The following is a 16,921-nucleotide window of genomic DNA, read 5'->3' as shown; positions in this document are numbered from 1 at the left end:
TTTAAGGCAATGTATTAATGTATTCACATAGTCATTTAGTTTTGTAACATTTGCCAAGGAATTTTAAATTATTGGCTAAATTGAGAACAACAGATAAAAGCCTAAAATTTGAGACTACTGGAAATGATAAAAATGACTCCTGTAGAATAGGATCATAAATCATGCAACTCATACTTCAGGGCAATGAAATCTACTATAAAACTTATTTTTCTACCATTGCAAGTTATGTACAGAATGATAGGAGCTATAATGTTAATGCAATGTAAAACTCTGGTGCATTATCTGTATTTGAATTTAACTGACGACTAATTACAATGTATGGGCTTCCCCTGTGGCTCAGCAGTAAAGAATCCACCGGCAATGCAGGAGACACAGAACACATGGATTTGATATCTGAGTTGGAAAGGTCCTCTGGAGGAGGAAATGGCATCCCACTCTAGTATTCTTGCCTGAAAAGTCCCATAGACAGAGGAACCTGGTGGGCTACAGTCCAAAGGGCTGCAGAGTTGGACAGGACTAGGCAACTAAGCAAACACTCAGTCACAATGTATGAAGAATCTTTAAAAAAAATTTTTTTGTTTTTATTTATTTGCCTGTGCCGAGTCTCAGTTGCAGCTGAGATCGTTAGTTGTGGCACGTGAACTCCTAGTTGAGGCATGAGGGATCTTAGTTCCATGAATGGGGATCAAACCCAGGCCTCCTGCATTGGGACCATGGAGTCTTAGCCACTGGACTACCAAGGAAGTCGCTTACAGTGTATGAAGTATCTTTAATGTGATCATATATCTTTCACTGATGACTTGTTTCACTGTCTTGCATTACTCTTAAAATTTTCCAAGTTTATTAAGCTCCTGATAGATAAATGGAGATTTTTTAATAGCAAAAAAGTCTAGACCAAAAAAGTAACATGCTTACAATTCATGTACTTTTTGAAAATCATAGATAGCAACACTTTTAATGGCTACATAATATATCAAACTGATAAATCATAACATCATTTCAAAATGGAAATTGTTTACTCCTGATAGCAAATTTTAAATGCAAAATTCATGCAAATTAAAAAACTCTACAATATAGGAATAAGTTAAATAGAAAATTAATACTTTATAAAGCTTATTTTAAAAATAAATGGCATAGAACACATTGAGTAACTTGCTTTTTTATTTAATAATAGTTTATTTTGCTAAGTTCATAAGTTAATTCTAAAATTTTTGTGGGGGACTTCCCTGGTGGTCCAGCTAACACTCCATGCTCCCAAAGCAGGGGGCCCAGGTTCAAGCCATGGTCAGAGAACTAGATCCCACACGACATAAGACCCAGTGCAGCCAAATACATAAAATTTTAATAAAATATAAAATTTATATGGAAATACAATTGCCATGATTAGCCAAAGACACTCCTGAAGAAGAGCAGCGTGGAAGGACTTGTCCTACCAGATACCAAAATTTATTACAGTTGACTCTTGAACAATGTGTGGGGTTAGAGACACCAGCCCTCTGCATAACAGAAAATCCAACTGTAACTTATAGTTAGCCCTCTGTATTCACAGTTCTACACCCACAAATTCAACGAACCTTGGATTCTGTACTACTGTACTATTTCTTATTGAAAACAATCCATGTGTAAGTGGATCCATGCAGTTCAAACCTGTGTGTCGCTCAAAGTCCAGCTCTATACAGCTATAGAAATTAAGACAGGGGCTCACAAAACACTGATATGAAAAATGGTGTTGGGACAATTGAGTATCCATATGGAAAAAAATTCATTTTACTCACACTATGTATAACTTACATATATAAAAAAATAAATTCCAAGTAAATTATATGGATCTGAGAGAGACAGGTTTAAAAATGTAAGTTTTAGGGACTTCCCTTGTGGTCTAGTGGTTAGGACTCTGCACTATCAAAGCACTGGTTTAATACTTGGCTGAGCACTAAGATCCCACATGCTGCAGGACATGGCCAGTTAATTAATTAAAACAATAAAAAGTAAGTTTTTAGCAGATAATTAAGAACAATATCTTCTTGATCTCAGGATAAGGAAAGATTTCTTAAACAGGACATAAAAAGCACAACCATAAAAGAAAAAAAATTGATGTTTTCTGTTTGTCAAACTATCTGGCCATCAAAAATAGCATTAAGTTCTAACTTAATTTTAGTGATGGTTACATGAATCTATCCATCAGATAAAACAGTATAAGACTGCTTTCTAGCCTCTGCTCTCAGTAGGGATGTTCTTCTCCAGAGGTTCGGGTGGGTTGGGGCGAGCTGCCACCAGGCCTCTGAGGGCCAGGTCCCTGGCATCCAGACTCCCTGGGTCTGGAGAGGTTCCTGTCGCAACCCTGCTGGCCTGAGGTTTCTGTGTCCTGAACACTGGAGGGCGGCGTCCTGGTGTGGCCTCCACCACACTGACAGTGAGAACTCAGGAGGCCCCAAAGAGGCCCCAGGTCTGCGTTTCCACGTCAGGAGATGGGACGATGGGGGTGAGTTTATTGCTCATTGATTGTTATGTCAGGGAATTTTTAATAGAAAAGGGGATTTCTTGCGTGTGAAAGGGAAAGGCTTCACAGTATAACTGCAGGTATGTTGACCTTGTCACAGAGTGAAATCAGGTCAATGCCGAAGTGCCACTTAAGGTTTAGATCTTGATAATTGTGTCATGGTGCAGAATTTGGCAGAAATGAGTACCACCAGCCTTGCAGGTGAAAGATGGAGGCTTGAAGCACAGATGGCTGCCAGGTGAATACTCACTATCTGGGAGCACACAGATTATCTAAGGCTGTCCTTGGTGAGGAATTTGACAACTTGATTTCAGGAGCTGCTTAGAGTATTTAAAACTTCCAAGGTTACTAAAAACTACTGCTTTTGGACAGTCCATAAATGTACATATAAAACAGTGGGGCTATAAATAAAATAATAATGCTTCTTGGAAAAAAACTGTATAGGATTACATACAAACATACACACAGGCTAAAAAGATGGTAGAAACTGAATGCAATGTGTGATCTAGTTAAAAGCAATGGTCTGATGTCAACTCCCTAGTTTTTCCAACTATGTAAGATGTCACCTTACACCTTACATCCTCCGTCTTACACTGGAGGAACCTGAGTGAAGGGTACATGAGATTCTAGTATTTTGCTGCTGTTTTTGTTGTTCAGTCGCTCAGTCATGTCCAGTTCTTTGTGACACCATGGACCGAAGCACTCCAGGCTTCCCTGCCCTCCACTATCTCCCAGGGTTTGCTCAAACTCATGTCCATTAAGTCAGTGATGCCATCCAACTTTCTTATCCTCTGCTGGCCCCTCTCCTCCCACCCTCAATCTTTCCCAGCATCAGGGTCTTTTCCAGTGAGTCAGCTCTTTGCATCACATGGCCAAAGTACTGGAAATTCAGCATCAATCCTTCCAATGAATGTTCAGGGTTGATTTTCTTTAGGATTGACTGGTTTGATCTCCTTGCTGTCCAGGAGACTCTCAAGAGTCTTCCCTAACACCACAATTCAAAAACATCAGTTCTTTGGCACTCAGCCTTCTTTATGGTCCAACTCTCACATCCTTACAAGACTACTGGAAAAACCATAGCTTTGACTATACAGACCTTTAATGGCAAAGTAACTTCCTGCAAGTCTGCAATGCTTTCAAAAGTAAAAGGTTTTTAAAGACACTAGGAAGAGAGTTGAAAACAAATGCCACAGTGTGGTGAAAGGATATTTGCAATACATATAACTGAAAAAATGACTAATATGTAGAATATAAAGAATTAACTAATTACAAAATAAGAAACTCTAAATAGAGAAAAGGACAATTTCAGAAAATAAATCAAGAAAGACAAATATGTCATATCGTGTATATGTGGAATTTAAAAAAAATTATACAAACGAACTTATTTATAAAATCAGAAACAGATTCACAGACTAAGAGAATAGACTTATGGTTACCAAGGGGGAAGTGTGGGAGGGAGGGATAGATTGGGAGTTTGAGATTGACATGTGCACACTGTTATATTTAAAGTAAAGAACCAATAAAGATCTACTGTTTAGCACAGGGAACTCTGCTCAGTATTCTGTAATAACCTAAATGGGAAAGGAATTTGAAAAAGAATAGAAAAAGGAAAAAATAAGAACACATGCCTGGGGTTTTTGAGCCACATTGTACTAGTTTGTCTGGTTTATACTAACAAGTATGTATTCTCTGGTGAACATCTTCTCCCTGGATGTGCGCTGTATACCTGATTGACCCCCAATAAAAATCCTGGAATCCTAGGCTCAGATGAGCTTCCTTGATTGGCAACATTTTGTACATGTTGTCACACATTGTTCAGTTCAGTTCAGTCAGTCATGTCCGACTCTTTGCGACCCCATGAACTGCAGCACGCCAGGCCTCCCTGTCCATCACCAACTCCTGGAGTTCACTCAGACTCATGTCCATCAAGTCGGTGATGCCACCCAGCCATCTCATCCTCTGTCGTCCCGTTCTCCTCCTGCCCCCAATCCCTCCCAGCATCAGTCTTCTCCAATGAGTCAACTCTTCGCATGAGGTGGCCAAAGTACTGGAGTTTCAGCTTCACCATCAGTCCTTCCAATGAATACCCAGGACTGATCTCCTTGCAGTGCAAGGGACTCTCAAGAGTCTTCTCCAACACCACAGTTCAAAAGCATCAATTCTTCGGTGCTCAGCTTTCTTCACAGTCCAACTCTCACATCCATACATGACCACTGGAAAAACCATAGCCTTGACTAGACAGACCTTTATTGACAGACCTCTGCTTTTGAATATGCTATCTAGGTTGGTCATAACTTTCCTTCCAAGGAGTAAGCGTCTTTTAATTTCATGGCTGCAATCACCATCTGCAGTGATTTTGGAGCCAAAAAAAATAAAGTCTGACACTGTTTTCCCATCTATTTGCCATGAAGTGATGGGACCGGATGCCATGATCTTCGTTTTCTGAATGTTGAGCTTTAAGCCAACTTTTTCACTTTCCTCTTTCACTTTCATCAAGAGGCTTTTTAGTTCCTCTTCACTTTCTGCGATAAGGGCGGTGTCATCTGCATACCTATTATTGATATTTCTCCTGGCAATCTTGGTTCCAGCTTGGGCTTCTTCCAGCCCAGGATTTCTCATGATGTACTCTGCATATAAGTTAAATAAGCAGGGTGACAATATCAGCCTTGAAGTACTCCTTTTCCTATTTGGAACCTGGAGCAATTAAGCATGTCTTATGTTACCCCACTGAGAGCGGATTCTTGGAAATCTGGACTTCTGAATTCCCTGTGCCTATTTTGGTAACTTTATTTTGTTGTGCTTGTTCAGTCACTAAGTCATGTCTGACTCTGCGACACCATGGACTGCAGCACACCAGGTTCCTCTGTCCTCCACCATCTCCTGGAGTTTGCTCAAATTCATGTCCATCAAGTCGGTGATGCTATCTAACCATCTCATTGCTATGTTATGTAATATATGTTATGTAATAAGCCATAACTATGAACCCCATAAAAGAAATCAAAATGACCAATAAAAATATGAATAAGTACACAACTCCATTTATGATCAGAGAAATTAAAACCACAATGAGAAGCGAGTACACATGCCTCAGACTGTCAAATAAAGTTTATATCAAGTGTTGACAATGACATGAACACCTGGTCTTCTCATAAACTTCTGGTGAGAGTGTACACTTGGAAAGTAGTTCAACACGATCTACTATATTTGAAACATATTTAAACCTTTTGAAGATATTTAAACCCTAGACAGCATGTTAAAAAGCAGGGCATTACTTTGCCAACAAAGTTCCATATAGTCAAAACTATGGTTTTTCCAGGCTTTTGAAAGGAAATCAGTCCTGAATATTCATTGGAAGGACTGATGCTGAAGCTGAAGCTCCAATACTCTGTCCACCTGATGTGAAGAACTGCCTCATTGGAAAAGACCCTGATGCTGGGAAAAACTGAAGGCAGGAGGAGACAACAGAGGATGAGATGGTTGGATGGTATCACCGACTCGATGGACGAGTCTGAGCAAGCTCCGGGAGCTGGTGATGGACCGGGAAGCCTGGTGTGCTACAGTCCATGGGGTCACAGAGTCGGACACGACGGAGTGACTGAACTCACTGAAACCTTTCGATCCTTGTGTATCCTCAGTCGCTCAGTTGTGTCGGACTCTGCAACCCAATGGACTGTAACCCATCAGGCTCCTCTGTCCATGATTTTTTCTGGCAAGAATACTAAAGCATGTTGCCATTTCCTACTCCAGGGTATCTTTCCCACCCAGGGATCAAACCTGCATCTCTTATACCTCCTGCATTGGGAGGAGGGGGGCCCTCCTCCTCCCAATGTGTAGCCTGGGAAGCCCCCATACTACACACTTGATCTTAGCCAAAACCCTGGTCATACACCATAGAGAAATTCATGTATGTGTGTACCAAGAATCATGTAGAATAATGTTCACAGTAGCATTGTTCATAAAAAATAGCCAAAATACTAAATACAACCTGAATTGTGCTGTCTTGGGGATACTAAACAATTGAAAGTGAATGAATTAGAGCTACACATAACTAAGGATAAAACTCTAAAACAATGTGAGTGAAAGAAGCCAGACACAGGTATATATACTCTTGGGTTCCGTTACATCAAGTGAAAAAATACAAAGGAATCTAAACCATGATGTGTGAGGAGGTATTTTTACATAGTTAAGTTCTGAAGACTGTAACAATAAAGTCACTTTAAAAAAATATATTTATTTATTTTTGGCTGCACTCAGTCGTCATTGCTATGGCCAGGTTTTCTCTAGAAACAGCGAGCCTGGGCTACTTTCTGGTTGCCGTGTGCGGGCTTCTCATTGCAGTGGTTTCCCTTGTTGCAGAGCACGCGCTCTAGGATGTGCAGCCTTCAGCTGCTGAAGCTCTTAGCACACAGGCTCAGTGGTTGTGGGCACACAGGTTCAGCTGCCCCATGGCATGCAGAATCTTCCCAGACCAGGGATCAAACCTATATCTTCTGCATTGGCAGGCAGCTTCTTAATCATTGGACCACCAGGGAAGTCCAGAAAAGTCACTTTTTTTCATGGAGGAGGGGACTGTGATCAGCTAGTACTTCTGGGTACTGACAACATTCTATTTCTTGGCCTAGTTATTGAAAACTTAGGGATTCACTTTATGTTTTTCATTAAACTGTACATTTGTATTTTCTTTATCCACATTGTAATTTGTAATAAAACGGTTTAAAATGTATAAAACATTCACCATGTAGTAGATACTCAATTCAGGGCGCCCAGTATGACATTTTAAAAAAATGGAGGCAGCTGATTTGTGACAATCTCCAAGAAACACAGCTAAGTGGATAAAGGAGCAGAAACCATTTGTGCACTATCCTCTACCATTGGTTTTAAAACTGGGTTACACATACACACATTGCATGTGAATAAAACATCTCTAGAAAGTACTATCAGAAAGCAGTGACAGCAGTAACCTTCACTTGTGTAGGGTAACAGGGCTGGGGACTAGGTGGCAGGCCAACTTATTTTCACTGTATACTGTACCCTTTGAATTATATGCTACATACATATATATTTCCTATTTTTAAAATTTAGAAGTTTAAGACATATCAAATATTGTCACTCAAAATCAATAGGTAGCTCTTTATGTTCAGTCCCTCCTCTCTTCTTTTTTAAATTTATTTGGTTGCACTGGGCCTTAGTTGTGGCATGTGGGATCTAGTCCCCTGAAGAACAGGGATCAAACCCAGGCCCCCAGCCTTGCGAGGGTGGAACCTTAGCCACTGGACCACCAGGGAGGTCCCCTCCGTAGCTTACTGTACTTCAAAGGAAAACTTTTAAAATGAACATTTTATGTATAGAATACTTTATAATTAATCAAGTACCTCAATCATAACTAGCTTTGGGAGGAGGCACAATTACATCCATTTTAAAAGCGAAGTCACTCAGTCATGTCCGACTTTACAGACTAGTAAACAGAGCTTTAGAGGGATTCAGTGACTTACCCTAAAGTGAAGTCACTCAGTCGTGTCCAACTCTTTGGGACCCCATGGACTGTAGCCTACCAGGCTCCTCTGTCCCTGGGATTCTCCAAGCAGGAATAGTGGAGTGGGTTGCCATTCCCTTCTCCAGGAGATCTTCCCAACCCAGGGATCGAACCCAGGTCTCCAGTATTGCCAGCAGACGCTTTACCATCTGAGCCACCAGGGAAGTGAATGCCAATTTGTGACAGAACTGGAACTCATTTTTATGCCTGCTAACTCCATGATCCTTCTTCTCTATCACACTGACACAATATACCCTCCTAAATACCTTTCACCAAAAATATTTATGTGAAGAACAAAAAACACACCATCTGTTACTTTTCACTTGTGTGTGGGGAAGGTTCTCTATTAATTATTAAAGTCACTTTTTAAGTGAAGACAAAGAAACTTATTGAATGGCACATTGCACTATCAGAAGTACTAAAACATCTTATAGGATTTATACTTCCTATTACTCCCAGCTTGGGTATTGGGGAGATATACTTTTCTCTCACTCTCTTGTTGTTAATGAAGGCTGAGGAATTATTCGGTCTCTTAATCAAAAAAGACATCTTATGCAGCCAATACAAGAGAGCAATTAGATGTAACACTTTTCAAAGCATTTCCAAAAATTTTTGTCAAATTCAATGAGATCACCAAACACTATTTCCCATAGAAAGTAATCTTGAAAATTCACTCTCAAGAGGTGGTTTGCTTGAAGACTTCTAAAATTTATTCTCATAGTATATTTACATGATAAATAATAGCACTACCACTACTGTACAACTTTCACATACAATATCTCATTTGATCCTTGAAACAAGCCACCAAGACAAGGAAGGACAGAAATTCCTGACATTCAATAGATGAAGAAACTGAGGCTCTGGGAGGTTGCGTGTTTCCACGGTCATATGCCCTCTTAGCTGAATATTCTCTCCAACAAAGTATGTGAACTTATCAGGGTCTAAATATTCAACTTGTTGATTACATTGGCCTTTTCCTTCTTGTTCTATGCCTTTAATTCCCTTTCAGAAAGGAAGATTTAGGAGCTAAATAACATCTAATCCTAATCAATTGTAACTCTGCTTAGCTTTCTGAGATCAGATGGGAAATAGAAATTTATTTTCCTACCCATAAGAGCACAAGTAAACTGAGCTTGTTTAAATTACTGGATAAAAATCTACATTTGTCTATCACCAATATCAAAATACTTGCAAACTATGTAACTACTCTATATCCTAAAAACTACAGAAGTCTTATAAACCTGAAGCTCAGGATGACAACCCAGACTACAGAAATTAAAAATTAACCTGCCAAAACTCAAATTCTGGTTCTGTATCTTTTCAGCTGTGTGATCTCCTGGCCAAGTTTCTTTACCTCTTAGAACTTCATACTCCTTATCTCCAAAGTAGGGGTTTAAAAAATATTTACGTAAGGATTAAAAGAAATATTGCACTTACAGCATTTAGCATAGTGTTTAGCACTTAAATATTGATAACTTAGCACTGTTATTATTATTGGTATTTAACATTCAGGAAACTAGATTTATTTATTGATTTTCCTACTCCATCCATAAATGATTGCACTTTGGAATACACTATAATTTATCTAATATATTTGACTTTTAAAAATACTACAACCACCAATATGTTCAATTCTCTTTAGCAGTTAGCCAGATACCACTTTTCTAAATCTCAGAAAAGGAGAGCTGCAAAGGTTACTCCATCAATCAAGGATGAGGCTGAAATTGAGAGCTGTTTTTAAAGGATATGGACTATGCTACATAGAGAAAATTTGCTTGAAATGATATGTAACTGCAATGTGGTGGAATGGGGATGTCTATCTTGATAACGGACTGATGCAACCTGAAGAAGGGTAGGTGTTACAGCAGAAGAGATGCATGATGCAACCTCAGTTGTAAAAATGGAGTCAACACTGAGTCACCAGCATAACCTCGGAGGAGCACTGAAGGAGAAAGAAAAATTCCTGAGTACTGACTCCTAGGCTCAGCATCTTAGTCAACTGTGCGTAAGATGTTTCAGTGCTATTTGGACATGGTATTGCTCACACCAATGAATCTCAGGAAACCATTTAGTGCAAAAAATACTGGAGTCACTAGCTCCCGACTGTGGTTAAGTCCCACAAATTTACTGGAAGCATCTCAAAAATATTTTTTTATCAGGCCTTTGACCCATCTCTAGTAGGGCCTCTAAAATGATTTGTTGAATAAGTGAACTTAATTTTAAAAAACTGTTGGGAGCCTCCGTGGCAGTTCAGTAGTTAAGACTCTGCACTTCCAATGCAGGGGACATGGGTTTGATCCCTGGTTGGGGAACTAATACCCCACATGCTCTACACTGAGGCCAAAGAATAAACAAATTAAAAACTTATTATGAGGATTGGCTACAGAGTCAAGCTTACTTGGATATCAATAATAACTCTATTACTTAGCAGCTCTGTGACAATTAATCTCTTTGGTCTCAATTTCCTCATCTGTAAAATGGGAAATGCCAAGTATTGAACTGTAAGGACCAAAAGGCAAAAGAATAATCTTTGGCACATAGTAAGGCCAAAGTTAATAGCAGCCTTTATACTTTTTGCTACAAGAGTATTGGCAATATCCAGAGGTCTTTGTCCATTAAATACGTTTAGCACAATCAGACCTTTTCCAGAAGAAGTGAAAGTAAAAAGGTATCAATAAAGGATGAAGAAGGCATTGTAAATGATAATCTGAGCCACAAAAGGAAATGATGGCAAGGAGAGGGAAGACAAGGGGTGACAAGCTAGAAAAATGATACACCCCAAGATGGGACTGATGGCATTAGCACGCTCTTAAGGGCGGGGTTGCCGCATGTGTAGGGGACTCTATAGGAGCCAATTACTTTGGTCAGGTCTGTCCCGGGACTTACCGTGGGGCAAGGCAATGAGGGGAGACCTGGGAAACACGGGTGCCGGGCATGCAGCAGGAGCCATGATTCGCGACCGGGCAGTGCCCAGCCTAGGTCCCAACTCGACAGCTGCGGCCTGATGAGCAACAAAAGACCCCAGGACACTAGGACCTGTGGCAGCTATAAAGGACAGAGAAATGTGTTTGGAGGTGATTACATCTACGCTGACACCTGCCTGTCTGGGACGGGATGGAGGCGGGGAGGAGAAAACAGCCGCTTCCCTCGAGAGGGACGGAGGAAGGTCAGGCGGGCGGGTCGTGGAGAAGGCACTGACTCAAGTCCTACTGCCTCGAGGGGATCTGGCACGCCGGACGAGCCCCGATCCCCTCAGGGCCCAGCGTGGAGGTGGGACCTCAGCTGTTACCGGCGGAAACCACCTCGGGGTGAGAGATCCCGTCACTGACAGGCAGCTGCTAAACCAACAGAGCTGGAGCACGGGGCGGATGTTGTGTCTCATTGGTGATTGTTGGGCGCGCCCAACAGCCAATGAGTCAGCCCGGGGGGCGTAGCGATGACGTTTGCTGCGGAGGAGGCCGCTTCGAATCCGCTGCGGCCAGCTTGGTGGCCTGGACCAATCAGCGACGTCCAACGAGCTGCGCCTTCGCCAATCGGAGGCCTCCACGACGGGGCTGGGGGGAGGGTATATAAGCGGAGTAGGCGACGGCGCGGTCGACGCTGACCGAGACATCACAGACGCTTCAGCTTAAGCTTTTCGTGCGTTTGAGAGGTAGGTGCTGAGGCCTGTCTTTTCGGACCTGCCCTTCGCATTGTCCACTGTTCTCCTGATCCGGGGCCCTGTCATCCTCAGCTCAGTAACGTCGGTGCGCTGCTGTGTTTGCGGCCTGTGGCTGGTTTTCCTGCGAAGCCCTATAGCTGCCTGCTGACCGACTGGCCGACGGCGCCGGAAAGATGAAGCTGTCCCTGGTGGCCGCGGTGCTGCTGCTGCTGCTCGGCACGGCACGGGCGGAGGAGGAGGACAAGAAGGAGGACGTGGGCACGGTGGTCGGCATCGACCTGGGTACCACCTACTCCTGGTAAGTGGGGTTTGGGGAGAGGGGAAAATGGGGCGTGGCCTCCTGGGCTGCCCAGAGCATCGTGGTGCTGATTCCTTCCGTTCGGTTTTTTCCGCCAGCGTCGGGGTGTTCAAGAACGGCCGCGTGGAGATAATCGCCAACGATCAGGGCAACCGCATCACGCCGTCTTATGTGGCTTTCACTCCTGAAGGGGAGCGTCTGATCGGCGATGCAGCCAAGAACCAGCTCACCTCCAATCCTGAGAACACAGTCTTCGACGCCAAGCGACTCATCGGCCGGACGTGGAACGACCCGTCCGTGCAGCAGGACATCAAGTTCTTGCCTTTCAAGGTTAGAACCGGTTTTTTCCTTCTAAATAGATAGTGGGTGGTGGTGATGGGAGTATTTAGGATTAAAAAGTTTAGGCACAAGCAAGGGGGATATAGATGTCGTGTGTATGTAATTTTATTTTATATTCCTAGTATATTTCAGAACTGAAAATTGTAAAGTTGGCAAGGAAATTTCATGCAAAACTATTCTGTCGACAATAGTTTAGGATTAAGAGACTGATTAAAACTGAAGTGGCTTGTAATTGTAAGGAACCTTCTACACCTTAAATATTTCTGCCCCAAATATTCAGCTCAAAGGGTCCAAAATAAACCCAACTTTGGAGAGGGAAGTGAGTCTCAGTCCTCTTTCTTTTAAAGTTTAAAATGTCATAGCTTCTATGTCTGAAAATAGTAATTATTCTCTCAAATAGGTGGTTGAAAAGAAAACTAAACCATACATTCAAGTTGATGTTGGAGGTGGGCAAACAAAGACATTTGCTCCTGAAGAAATTTCTGCCATGGTTCTCACTAAAATGAAGGAAACTGCTGAGGCTTATTTGGGAAAGAAGGTAGGTATTTTCTAGAACCGTGTTGAGCAGTTTTATTATTACTGTTTCTGATTGTGTTGTGTAGATTTTTCATCATTTTAAAAGTCTGACATCCATGTATATCAGTTTTAATTACTTGCATGTTTTACTGGAGATCAAACAAAATACTAGGGTCTTTTCATTTATTACTTAGTGCTTGCAAGTCCACATACATATAATTATATATCTTAAAAGTTAAGTGATTGTAACTTAAAGATTAAACTGTATGATAAAATATGTCTGACTACCTTTTGTTATCATTTTAGGTTACTCATGCAGTTGTTACTGTACCAGCATATTTCAATGATGCCCAACGCCAGGCAACCAAAGATGCTGGAACTATTGCTGGATTGAATGTCATGAGGATCATCAATGAGCCGTAAGTGTTAAATTCAAAAGTATGGCACATTTGCCAAATGTGGAAAGGTAAAAGTTAAGTAAGGTTTGTTTTTTCTTTCTCATTCCCCTAACAGGACAGCAGCTGCTATTGCTTATGGCCTGGATAAGAGGGAAGGGGAGAAGAACATCCTGGTGTTTGACCTGGGTGGTGGAACCTTTGATGTGTCTCTTCTCACCATTGATAATGGTGTCTTTGAAGTCGTGGCCACTAATGGAGATACTCATCTGGGTGGAGAAGACTTTGACCAGCGTGTCATGGAACACTTCATCAAGCTCTACAAAAAGAAGACTGGCAAAGATGTTCGGAAGGACAACAGAGCTGTGCAGAAACTCCGGCGTGAGGTAGAAAAGGCCAAACGGGCCCTGTCTTCCCAACATCAAGCAAGAATTGAAATTGAGTCCTTCTATGAAGGAGAAGACTTCTCGGAGACCCTGACTCGGGCCAAATTTGAAGAGCTAAACATGGTATGTTCCTTGTTTTGCTAATGAGATCTAGTTAGACTCAGTTTGGGACAGTGCATTTAGGGATTTCGACTATTTGTGGGTATGACAGGCATCATCACAGTGATTGTGTCCCTTACTCTAGGACCTGTTCCGTTCCACCATGAAGCCTGTCCAGAAAGTGTTGGAAGATTCTGATTTAAAGAAGTCTGATATTGATGAAATTGTTCTTGTTGGTGGTTCTACTCGAATCCCAAAGATTCAACAGCTGGTTAAAGAGTTTTTCAATGGCAAGGAGCCATCCCGTGGCATAAACCCAGATGAAGCTGTGGCATATGGTGCCGCTGTCCAGGCTGGTGTGCTCTCTGGTGATCAAGATACAGGTAAGTCTGTCAGCATTGTCCACAGTGCTTCAGTAGCTGAATGGAAAGAGTATTAGCTGTTGCTTTAGAAAGCAATAGAACACAAGCAGCAAGCTCAAAGAGCTAGTGAAGACCTAGAAGACCTAGTGAAGCTAGTGAAGACCTGGAAGTCTCAAGATCCTTAGCAGCTGTATTTAATTCACTGCTTCTGAAATGATTTTGCATAGAACCTAACCAAATGGCAAGATGGAGAAGATGAAGTTTTATTGATCGTGGGGACTGCTTGGTATTGCTCCTATGACTCCTGAATTGGAACTTAACGCAGTTAACTTACTTTTGCAGGTGACCTGGTACTGCTTGATGTATGTCCCCTGACACTTGGTATTGAAACTGTGGGAGGTGTCATGACCAAACTGATTCCAAGGAACACTGTGGTGCCCACCAAGAAGTCTCAGATCTTTTCTACAGCCTCTGATAATCAGCCAACTGTTACCATCAAGGTCTATGAAGGTAATTGCTTACATTTGTTAATACCATGGTATGTGTCTGAAGAGTTTGACTTTTTTTTAATATACGCTGTTGAAATGACTAGGGAGAGAAGTGTCTGCTGTTTTCAGGTGAGAAGGCCTTAATTTAGTGTTGAGTTTGGTAGAGCCAGGACTAAAATCTTTTTTTTTCTGGCACTCTTTTCCATTAAAAATGCCTTCAGAGCTGGCTTCTAAAATACAACGAGCAAAGTTCATACTGCTATAAAGTGGACAAAATTCGATTAACAGTACTAGTAACTTAATTCACTGCTCTTTTCAGATCCAGTACAACCCACTTTAAGTTGATAAGAGTGCCTTTCCCACTGCAGACTTAAATGTAGAGATCCAAATGTACTAACGTTTATCAGTGACAACAATTTTTGTGTGTGTGACTTCTAGGTGAACGACCTCTGACGAAAGACAATCACCTTCTGGGAACTTTCGATCTGACTGGAATTCCTCCTGCACCCCGTGGGGTCCCACAGATTGAAGTCACCTTTGAGATAGATGTGAATGGCATTCTTCGAGTGACAGCTGAAGACAAAGGTACAGGCAACAAAAATAAGATCACAATTACCAATGACCAAAATCGCCTGACACCTGAAGAAATTGAAAGAATGGTCAATGATGCTGAGAAGTTTGCTGAAGAAGACAAAAAGCTCAAGGAGCGCATTGACACAAGAAATGAATTGGAAAGCTATGCCTACTCTCTTAAGAATCAGATTGGAGATAAAGAAAAACTGGGAGGTAAACTTTCCTCAGAAGATAAGGAGACCATGGAAAAAGCTGTAGAAGAAAAGATTGAGTGGCTGGAAAGTCACCAAGATGCTGACATTGAAGATTTCAAAGCTAAAAAGAAGGAGCTAGAAGAAATTGTTCAGCCAATTATCAGCAAACTCTATGGAAGTGCAGGCCCTCCCCCAACCAATGAGGAGGAAGCAGCAGACAAAGATGAGTTGTAGACACTGCTCTGCTAGTGCTGTAATATTGTAAATACTGGACTCAGGAACTTTCGCTAGGAGAAAATTAAGAGAACTTAAGTCTCGAATGTAATTGGAATCTTCACCTTGGAGTGGAGTTGAAAATGCTATAGCCCAAGTGGCTGTTTACTGCTTTTCATTAGCAGTTGCTCACATGTCTTGGGGTGGGGGGCAAGGAAGAATTGGCTATCATCAAAAGTGGGTTTAAAAAAAAAAAAAGCTGGGTTAGGGCGTGTGTTCACCTTGAAAATGTTCTATTTAACAATTGGGTCATGTGTATCTGGTGTAGGAACTTTTTTCTACCATAAGTGACACCAATAAATGTTTGTTATTTACACTGGTCTAATTTTTGTGATAAAGCTTCTAATTAGGTTAGTCATTTAAGGTTAGACTCTCATGTGTCGGGAGTGTTCAGGGCTTTGAGGTAAGGAAACATTTCTTTAAATATTCAGTCATTTTGGGAAACCTGCCTAACCTAATCCAAGAAAAGGGGTGGGAGGTTGGTTCATCCATATGCTTAACTAGGCAAGGACCATTTCAAGAGCGGAGTTTTCTTGAGCATAGTTGAAACTTCCTGCTTCCCCTTACCTTTCAAAAACTTACAGTGGCCTTCTATTTACTCAACACTTTACAACTGCTTGGATTCTCTTGAGATTTGATAAGTGATGAATCACTGATAATTTTACACACTTAGATTCAATTCCTAATTTTAGCATGTGAAGGTATATTTTTGAATCTCAACCATGTCAATCTCTACCTCTGGTACAAGAGTGAGAACAATTTATTAAGTATGCTAACAAAGGGCAGGTTGTCGTGCTAACATGAAATCTAGTTCAGTCCAAAGATGGACATTTTATACATGGGGCAACCAGCTGCAAGGTTAATTTGTGGAACTGAGACATGTGTGATTTACTCTGAGGCCTGGACCTCTGTTGTGTTGCCCAAAGCATTTGGACAGGAGGTTCTTTCAGATCAGTTTCCATACAATCATCAAAAATGACCTGAAGTAGTGTGTGCAGAGGGGTAGGGGTAGATGGGGAGAGACAAGGGCCAATCTTTGCCCCTGTCCCCAGTGGCTCTCCATACCAAAAGTCAACAGTACACCTCTTTCTGAGGAGCTGCTAATATTGAAAACACCTCCCTGGACTTCCCTGGTGGTTAGTGGCTAAGACTCCATGCTTCCAATGAAGGGAGCATGGGTTCCATCCTTGGTCAGGGAACTAGATCCCACATGCTGCAACTAAGACCTGGTAGAGTCAAATGTTAAAACACCAGCTTGGGAATGTCCACTCGCTGATTTCTACAACTTTTGTTGTATCTTGCAA

At 41.6% G+C, this 16,921-nt stretch overlaps 1 protein-coding gene across 1 annotated transcript; it reads left to right on the top strand.

Moving 5' to 3' along the window:
• Positions 1 to 11,568: 11,568 nt before the first annotated feature.
• HSPA5 (heat shock protein family A (Hsp70) member 5) lies at positions 11,569 to 15,931 on the top strand. Its single transcript, XM_040225120.1, has 9 exons — positions 11,569 to 11,685; positions 11,767 to 11,992; positions 12,091 to 12,322; positions 12,732 to 12,869; positions 13,154 to 13,266; positions 13,361 to 13,751; positions 13,873 to 14,110; positions 14,432 to 14,599; positions 15,016 to 15,931. The coding sequence occupies exons 2-9, from the start codon at positions 11,868 to 11,870 to the stop codon at positions 15,576 to 15,578; spliced, it is 1,968 nt and encodes a 655-aa protein (XP_040081054.1). The 5' UTR covers positions 11,569 to 11,685; positions 11,767 to 11,867; the 3' UTR covers positions 15,579 to 15,931.
• The last annotated feature ends 990 nt before the right edge of the window (positions 15,932 to 16,921 follow it).

The sequence above is a fragment of the Oryx dammah genome, unplaced genomic scaffold (genome assembly GCF_014754425.2).
Source record: "Oryx dammah isolate SB20612 unplaced genomic scaffold, SCBI_Odam_1.1 HiC_scaffold_25, whole genome shotgun sequence".
Classification (NCBI taxonomy): Eukaryota; Metazoa; Chordata; class Mammalia; order Artiodactyla; family Bovidae; genus Oryx; species Oryx dammah.
The sequence above is the reverse complement of the archived record's forward strand: the minus strand, read 5'-3'. Positions and strand labels throughout refer to the sequence as shown.